Source organism: Halyomorpha halys, unplaced genomic scaffold (assembly GCF_000696795.3).
Source record: "Halyomorpha halys isolate HHAL.00 unplaced genomic scaffold, Hhal_1.1 Scaffold390.1, whole genome shotgun sequence".
Taxonomy (NCBI): domain Eukaryota; kingdom Metazoa; phylum Arthropoda; class Insecta; order Hemiptera; family Pentatomidae; genus Halyomorpha; species Halyomorpha halys.
Genome location: NW_027112043.1, coordinates 484,761 through 494,942, shown reverse-complemented (window position 1 = coordinate 494,942; position 10,182 = coordinate 484,761). Strand labels below are relative to the sequence as shown.

The following is a 10,182-nucleotide window of genomic DNA, read 5'->3' as shown; positions in this document are numbered from 1 at the left end:
TATTATTAACTATTTAAATATATTTATACAAATGATTTTTATTAAATAATTTTGTTAATATAAAGAGTGTTATTTTGTTTCAAATCATAAATGACAACAAACTAATCAAATTTAGTAGTCTCTTAATAATCGTAGTAATGAAAAACAAAATTATACAGACGCATTGACATTCAAAAAAAATTCTTGAACCTTGAGAGGCAGTAATTTACCGAAGCAGTAATTAAAGCCCCCTCCCCGTACCGACGCCCACCCTCTAGAGTTAATTAATTACGCGGGACCACAACCCGTGATACCTTTGACGGAGAGACCTTCGTAGCGGTCCTGTCCAAGCCGATAACAATAATGCAGTTAATTAACAGGCAGCTTTCTTACTGTTGAGGTTTTCATCAAAATTGGTTGTAGGAAATTGTACCGAGTTTCAATTTTATGATGTTCCTAGATAAATATTTCTAAAATTTGATGTTTATGTTGGTTGATTCGTCTAGTGAAGAATGGCAATGTAGCTTTTTTTTAACTCTAACCTCAATTAATTGAAAAACGGATTAATTTACTAAAACTAATTAACCACAGTCTACAATATTATAGGGAAGGAAAGAGGATAGCTATAAATGGGTACCCGTTAACGAACTTGAGATTTTCGGATGACATAGTTATTTTCATCAATTCACAAACAGAGAAAAAACAGATGGCCGGCGAACTCCTTGGCATTGCGAATCCGTTGGGTTGAATATTAATATCCATAAAACAAATATAGTGACAAATTCACAGGAGAGGTCAAAGTCAACAACCAAGAAATCATATTTGCCGAGCAATATATTTACTTAATACAGTCCATCTCGTTTAGAGACAGAACAGATGAAATAAATAAAAGGATGAACATAGCATGGAAAACTGGAGCTCGCAACACATTTTCAAAAGTCAACTCTAGTACCTCCAGGATTAAAGGCAAAAGTATTGGAAATCTGCGTATATCCGGTAGTTTTATAAGGTTCACAGACATGGTCGGCAACAGAAAACTATAATGAAAAATTGACGAGAATACAACTGGAATTTTCAAGAAGTATCAAAAGAAAATTCCACATCAGCAACAGAAAAATACAGCCTACAATTAAAGTGAAAAGTCTACCAAAGGAAGAACATCAACTGATGAAACCTGACTGGTCATGTTGCCAGACTTGATACGAGAGGATGGTCCGAAATGGCTACAGAATGGATGCCAAGGGTACAAATAAGATGGAGAGGAAGGCCAAAAAGTGCGAGTCTCATAGTCTACTGTGCCTAGGGATAGATATCTATGGGATAAATTAATAAAGAAACTTTATTAAGCTATCATTAAATTTCATTGTTCACATACGACATAAAAAATATTTTATTTAATTATATTTGGAAAAATATTAATTCTAAATTAATGTAAAAATTTAAGCAACGAAATAGAGACAATTTTTTGTAAATTATTCCCGTTTATAAACTGGATTCTTAGCTCCTAAGGGAGAGGCTTTTAGTTCTTTTGAGAATGTAATTAAACTGTTATTTTCTTTGAAATACATCTAATTAAAAATATTTGTATTCATCAAATATATCAATATTAAAGTAAAGGAGCGATGTATCATTCTGGATTAATGGTGTTTATAGGAGATTAACCAGTTATCTCTAGTAATAAATTCCCAACGAGCACTATAGACAAGCACACTAAAATATACATTGCACTTCTCCACAACTTATAGACAATTAAGTCTTATTATAAAGTTATAATAAGTACAAGTGTACTGGCAATTAATAGACTTGCAAAGACTAGCTTTTCAACTTCTCGCCAGTAGTTCTCAAGAATTTAGCCATGGAGCGCTAATCTGTTTCTGACAGTGCCTTCTCTATGAAAGTTAAATGATGTTAAGTTCTACGTGCAATGCTTATAAGAGGAACATAACGTGAGCCACCCCACATAGGCCTCCATTCCGATAGACTGACGACCAAATATGTTTTACAGCCTCAATGATCTCGAGGGAGTTGTATCCTGTCAAGTTGTGTCATTATTTATTTAGCTTCGGTATATTGGTAAAGAGCATCGTAAATATTTACTTCTACGCCATCTTGTTTGGGCGTTTTTTTTGTGCTATGATCTCCTCTTGTGAAATTGTGATATCGACCAACCTACTCGCTATAATTGTCTGTTTGAAAAGTAAGATAAGTAAAACTACCACGGAGGGCAAGTATGGTGGGTTTCACGCGGTTTTTAAATTTCATACAAATAAATAATATATTTAGTATAGCATATATTTGGCATAACTGTAGTTTACTTTAAAAGATCGGAAGAAGAAGTTATTCAAGTGGATATTACCGAAGAGCCATCTTATAATCTCTATTTGGTGATCAGAAAATATAATTCCTGTACGTTCCTCATTATGTCGAATTTTCAGCGGGTTAAATTTATTTGTTGGTGAACCAACGGAATGAATCTCGACATTTCCAGTCTGCCAAGAAAATGCTAGAGATCCTGTATACCAGAATTAGGCAAGTAGGGGAAATCAAAAAAATAAAATAAAGATTATTTAAATTTTTTAATAAAATGATATGAATATTGAGATAATTTAAGAAGCAATAACCATTAAGTTATGGTACTATTTCTATAGCAATAGTTTCAGGAAAACATTTAGAAGATGAGAGGACTAAAGACAACATCAGGTTTATTGGTTTAGAATAAAATAAGGTGGAGAGAGGAAGCGGGCACTCTCCATCAAAGTTTCAACAAGTAACGGCTCGGTGTCGATTCTGAACAGCCTTCGAATTAATATACCCCTTCGCTCTGTAATCTACTTAGTTCTCACTCGCTTCGTCTTCTGCCAACTTATTAACCACATTTAAGAATTATCCGAAAGTTTCATTTCTCCTCGGCTAATGTTAATTCACCTAGAATGGAGAATAATTATGAAAAATAATTTTACTACAAAAAATCATCCAAAATCCATGCAAATATAATACAGAATATGTTACTTATATACGTGTAAATATATATACATTTATGCACATGATATGTTCAAATAGACGTATAAGTAAGCATTTTAATTAATGAGAACACTGTACTTGCATTTCAATAGAAAGTTTAGTAGAATCCAAATTATGATAGGTTATTTGGTTTCTCAATTAATTTTTAGTAATTTACATGTTGAAGAACGTTTATTCACACATGAATGACGAGCCCGATACAGGTTGAGCTCCAAATGCAAACTTTTACGATTCCTTTGGATACGACAAGGAAATTTTCAATTGCAGTAGATTTCAAATTTTGAACTTTATAAGCCAAGTTTAGATTCCTCAATTTCAATTCCGAGCGGATGAAATGTTAATTCGTTTACTTTTCTTTTGAAATGATGTAACGAATGACGGAGTTATTTTCATTTTTCAACCTTCTCGGGATCTCTTTAGAAGAGACTCGTTCATGTTTAAATAGTTCATATTTATTCATCCAAAGTTGTATTCTCCATAAGATCTTCTTACTATAGACATAAGATTTGTGATAAAGTTCAATTATAATAATCCTTATTACTTCCACTTAACTTATGCATGGCAAATACATGCCTGAAAAATTTTGACTTCTAGTTTTCGACGGAAATACAAGTTTTGAAAACCCCTGAGTCGAAATAACCAAGTTTCACTAAATGGCGTTTGTGTGCGTATGTGTTTGTGAACAGCCTAGCTTACAAACAATAAGTCTTAAGAAAATGAAATTACATATTATGGCCAGATTTAGGTTTAGTTTTTTTTAACAGTAATACTTAAGGAGAAATAGAGACAGCAGTTCTCTTCCGATTCCAATCATATATACACGGCTATGTGATACTGTTGTATATGTATATATTGTACGCTATTGCGGCAATGATGGTCCAATGCCATACCCATAGCTCGGTGACTGCTTGCACTTTTTAGAGTTATCACTGACCTAAGTTCAAATATTACAGTTCCAGTACAATCAGTAACGACAAATAGTCAAGACCAACGGATCGTTGTCCGTCATTACTGTAATGCAGCTTTCGGAGATCAGAGCCTCCGAGGACTGAACTTTCTATTTATTTTAAAATATAAAAATTGTATATTGTTTACTTTCCCAATAACCATATACCTGCATGTAATAAAGCTTTTTATGTTTTTAAGCCTCGATCGTGGTTTGCTCTTTTAGGTGTAGGAGAGAAATTGCTGAGCGATTGGTTCAGCGATGCCTCACACATCGAGACCAGAGTCGATTCAACTCGAACATATTGACAAGGGGTCACCGAACGGACTTCTTCACGCAGGTAATTAATTTATTATTTTCAAAATTTTATTCATTATATTGTTTATATTGGTATAAATTACTCTTTTATAATATGAATATGTTAGTTAATGATCTCAAATAATAGATCAATACGTACCTGTTCTATTCAAATTTTACATACATATTTTTAGTACGATTCGTTTTTTTGATAATTAATATTAATCAAAAAGATTGATGAAAAACCCTTATGAAGCACACACCACCCTTCTTTAATATTGTTTTATTATTATATATTTTAATATAAAATTTTATAATAATAACAAACATGATATTTGTATTCTACGTTACGCGACGGTCTTACTACACTACTTTTATTTTAAGTTAAAGTAAGACGGCCCACTTTAACTTTAAAAAAAGAAAGAGATAAAGGGAATGAGAAACGGCACGCTCGAGTTTGACTGAAATCTTCATTTGTCTAATAATCCTTCTTATCTACATTTTGCTCCATGTCTACATTACAGAGATGGAATTAAGCCTGTTATCCCACTCTATCAGACTTAACTTCTATATCTATTTATATTTTTGTAACGTTTTAGCCAATTTCGTTGGCCATTTTTAAACGTTTTAATTTTCACTATAGCCTACATGATAAAATATATTTTCAAATATAATTAACAATTTTGTTTATTCCCAGCTGTAAACTAAGGCCGTTTTTCTAGGAACTAGTTTACCCCTGCTGAAACTCTCGCATTAAGTAGTTTCCTTCTTCTCTTTAATTTATTTCAAATATCGTGCTCATCCATAGACCTTCAGTATTGCTGAATATCCATAGATATCCATATTGCCACTGCGCAAGGTTAAGGTTTTTTTTTTTTTTTTTCATTCAAATGAAAAATAAAGAGGTTTCGAAAAAAAAAGCTCATCCATATAATCTATATAATATTATCAAGAAACATTATTCAAGACACAAAATTAGTAAACTTGTATTAACTCTGAATTGTACTCGGTGAGACCTCAAGTTATTCCGTACCGGAATATATGTTTTAGGCGTGCTACGAATTTTCGGAGTGAACACGCAGGCATGAATAATTTGAAACATGAACATTGAAAATCTGTTGAGCCGTTTGCTCAAAAATACGTTACATATTCAGTAAACGATAGACGAAACATATTTTTTCAATATCTTGAGCTCGAATTGTTCTGAACATTCATGTTATATCACAGTGTAATTTAACCTTTAAAACCGATAAATAAGTTAAGCTTGAAATATTTTTATATAAGCATCGATGGACAGACTAAACACATTCAATCATATAGTTGAATAATTTGAGCGATTAATAATAAAATCGGCCATCGTTTCCATGGGGCTGTTGCCTTTGAATGATATTTGACTCGTACCTAATTTGTGCCCTATCTCAAAAATGGTTCATTTCTGGGACTTAAAACAGTTTTCAGAACGTGTTTGGGTATTGATGTTCCCATCAAAATCTTTTAAACCCAATTGAAATCGGCTAGATACGCCGAATAACCTCTGTCAGTTATTAAACCTTTCACTTATTTGAAGAACTTCTATTATGTTTCAGTAAGAATTTAAGAATCGAAATTGCAATTCGTCACTTCTCCATGACATTATTTTTTTTTTTTTGGCGTTTCATTTATCAAAATCCATCACTCCTGAGGGTCAAAAAGGGACCGATAGTACCGGAATACATAAGTACGATATCCAACAAAACTGTTATATGTTTTATGTTATCATAATTTTATAATAGTTTTTATTTTTTTAAATAAATATACTGTACAATAAATACGTATATATTTATGAATCAAATCTAAAGATATTACTGATAAAAATAATTATTCTATATTTTTTAGATTCACAAACGATTGTGTTATGTGCTAAATACATGTGGTACATGCTCGTTGATAAGGCTATTTTTAAATCATGAAATTTATTTTAACAACTGTGGAAATGATAGTTTGTCGAGCCAAATATCCGATGTAGATTATTGAGAAAACTCGAGAAGGTCATTATAAAAGGAAAATTGGACTTTGAAGGTTAATAAATAAATGTTATTAAAGCCCTAAGATTTTGGACTGTAAGGATTGGATTAGGGAGGAATTTGATGGTTTAGTGGAGCCCCAAAGCTCAACTCCGTGTGTCCAGATAATAGTCATGTAGATCAGTCTATTGTAATGGATTGGCAATTTAGACCATTTGGCTAGTAAATGTTGTAATAATCGGAATCTACGAGCAGTTTCTTGTCTTTTTAGTCTTGTATGAGGATTCCATGTCAGTCGTTTTTCCTTTAATAAGATGCGAATGTGCCGTGGCAAGTTAGTAAGTATGGTATTAATAATTTTACTGGTCGTCGTGTTGTCGTATATGCAAATTCTTATAGAGTCTGTGAAGTTTTTTATTGCTTCGTCAATGTCATGTTTTGTTTTAAGTGGAGTTTTTAAGTCCAGTTTGTTTTCCAAATCATTACGAAGTATGTCCCAGTCAACTCGTCCTTTCAAATTTTAATATTTGTTTTGTATCTCTTATCATTTGTTTTCTGAGATTTATTTTTATAAATGAGCCAACAATTAAAAACAATATTATTTTTAATTTTATAAATTCCTAAAATTTAATATTTGATACAATAATTTCCTACACATGAATAATAATTCATAATAATATTACGAAAACAGATTAATTAATTTATAAGCGATTAGCAAAACCAATCGGTATTACTAATGATATTAAGTAACTGTGCGTAGTATTATTATTGTAATAATATTGAAAATTAAAGAATTTTGTTTTAGCGGTATTTAATAAAATCTGTATATTATATATATATAGTTGGGGAAGGGGAAGGTTTCAGTAGAAAATAATAAATCCATGTAGTAGGATTTTTAAAGAATAGGTAAAATTAATTTTACAATAAAAAAAATACAAATAGTCAGTAACAAATAAACAAATAATTAAATCGACAAAATAAGTAACAAATACAAGCTAATGAAAGTTAAATGTGAATATTAAAGATAACTTTAATAAATGTTTTAATTATCTATGATGAGTATGAGTGTGATTATTAATTTTCTGGAACTAAAAAATATTTTGAGATAAGTTTTTTATATAATTATTAATTAATTTATTTTTGGTATCATTCAGCGAAGGCTATCTACTTTTTCTTATTTATTTCTTTTACCAAAAACTTTCAAACAATTTCATTTAACAACATAAGCTATGATTTATGAGTACGATTTATTGAAAACTTACAATAATATGGATTTAATAGAGGTTCAGGAAACATACCGATAGTTTAAACCTATATAAAATGGTAATTAATCAACTGTAGTTTTCATCCTGGATCTAAAATATATTTTTTCTTGAAATATGGTATTAATTTTAAGGAAGTTTTAAACTTTCAATAGACCGGCCTTCATAGCAGTGTAGTAGAGAAGGCAAATTGGTTGTTCGAACTGACAGTAATAGGGTGAGGAGGCTGAAGCTTGGCTGACTCAGGGTCCATGGAAGGAAACTCATTAAAATAGGAATTGGATAGTCTTCGGTCGATAGTCCACCAACACGTTCTTCCGAAAGGGATCCAAGGAGAGGCAATAATTTAAGGGGAGTGAAAAGCGGAAAATGGACGGTTGGTGTTTTGTTCAAAAGTGGGTTATATATTTGTAAAAAAAAAATCACTAATTTCCCCACAAATGTTATTTGTGGATACAATATATATTTAATACAAAACTTTTATCTTTTTTTTTAAGGCCCAAAGGTAAACTCAATTTTAATTTAGATTTCTCTCACTTGTTTCTTTTTAATTGACTTTTTATTTAGTGCTATAACTTTATTTAGATTATTTTGTAATTAAAATTTATTTTTAATTCTTTTATGTAAATTATATAGATTTAAAATACGTGTGATATTGTTCAGTTGTATACATTACAAGTATACCTGTGTGTTTATATGGACCTGTGCTTGGTATTTTCACCAGCTCTTCACCATTTGTTGATGACAGTTGATCTCATAAGGTATACAAAAGACTTATCCGTATATATATTTTTTCTCGATATCAACCCATCTATTTTAACATACACGACTTTCTTTTCTTTTCTTTATTTTATTTTATTCACGCGATTTGATTTTTCTATTTATTATTTAAAATCAAAGATTTAATTCTTTTTTTGTCTCTCTGGCTATGGTATAAACATTAATGATTAAGATATTTTTATATTTTAACCACTTTATTTACCCTCTCCTATATTTATTATTTATTTATTTTATTATAAATAAGATCATTTAGTTTTTTTTGTATATTTTTATTATACATTTTTTGTAACACTAGGAGCGTGTATGGTTTATTTTCTTCTATTTGTTTATATTTTAGTATTATTACATTTCGTTTAGCTATTGGAAAGATTATTTTCTTTTATTTATTCTTTGGTTTTTAGGGGGTTTTCAACACATAGGTCCTCAGAATATAATTAAAAATTCAAGACAGGGATTTTATTTTTTTTCTCAGAGGAAATGATCGGTGTATTTTTAAATAAGAAAAGCTTAGTTCTTAATGTTATTGACGATTGTTAGGTATATAAAGTTAAATCTAATACGGTTAGACGAAAATTAATTATTTACTTGATTCAGAAAAAGGTAAGCAAAATTATGAATAAAATAAATTATTTTGATATTTTGAGGTTTGCAAAAGCAAATTGAAATTATTTTGAAAGGGCAATGAATTTTGGTTATCAGATACCTTCAAAAACTCAATTTGAAAAATATCAATATTGCAATCGTATCTATAACTATTCGGTTTCCTCATTTATTAAAATAGCTGTTGGGTATGATATTTTTATAAATATGTAAAACTAAAAAAAAATATATCACCTAATTTAATTATTATTATGAAAAACCGTTAAAATGCTTAATTTTTTTTTAAAAAACGATAATTGGTGTTGTTTTTTGTTGGCTTGGGCAAATAATAAAACGAAAACAATCACTCAAAACTAAAAGTTCTTTTTCAACGTAAATGAGTATTTTTCAACATAATAAATTATACTGGAACTATTATATAATACTAACAAAAAAAGTATTTCTTGTTTTAATTTTATTATAAATGAAATATACAATAATTTTTGATTCAGTATTTTTCCGTGGGAACTAAGCGAAAATTGGTAGTCGGTATATTTTGCTAGATAGGAATTTGTTGCATTTCAAAGTAATTTTCCATTCCTTCCACAATGCCAAAAAGACCTAATTAAATCTGTGACGTCACTAAATTAATGTATACAACGATTGATTGGTTTCTATGAAAATCAGAAAGTTGCTACTACTGCATTTCAGCCCTTTTAGTGCTGTATATTATCGTTTATTCGTGCCTATTAAAAAAATCAATAACAAAATCGTCTGTAAGTGAATGATTTAATTTTTAAAATTGTATGTAAAGGAGAACTCGATACATTTTTCGTGATTTGTAGGTTTATTAAATAATAAACCTATAATAGAATAAGGGTCAGTATTAATAATAAGTTTTAATAAACAGTCATGGCAGTAGATTTGTAAATTACGCGGATCCATTAGAGACAATATTGAATAAGGAACTTTACGTCGAATGTTGAAATAACATATTTTATATTTCATTAAATGTTAATAAAAATAATATGGTAATTATTTTGGTTTATAATTTTTACTCTCCACAATCCATAATAATATTGTATTTATTTAAATGTAATTGTAATTTAACTTATAGTTGTGATTTATCTAATAATATTCCATTTATGTAATATATACTGACATATATATATATATATATATATATGTTGTTACCTCGTTTTTTATTGTTACTGTATTTTACTTAGGTGAGCTCCAAGGGAAATCAACAAACACACTTTAAACAAAAACACCTATTTATTGCAAATACAAGAAAATAAAATCATGATAAAACTAA

General features: G+C 29.7%; 1 protein-coding gene across 3 annotated transcripts in view; it reads left to right on the top strand.

The window, feature by feature from the left end:
• Positions 1-10,182, top strand: part of LOC106682128 (endoplasmic reticulum aminopeptidase 1) — a 113,335-nt gene that overhangs the window by 17,329 nt on the left and 85,824 nt on the right. For all 3 annotated transcript variants that reach the window (XM_024358233.2, XM_024358224.2, XM_024364423.2), the window contains exon 2: positions 4,172-4,286. In XM_024358233.2, the coding sequence (XP_024214001.2) occupies positions 4,208-4,286 (79 nt within the window). In that variant the 5' untranslated portion in view covers positions 4,172-4,207. The remainder of the gene's footprint in view (positions 1-4,171; positions 4,287-10,182) is intronic.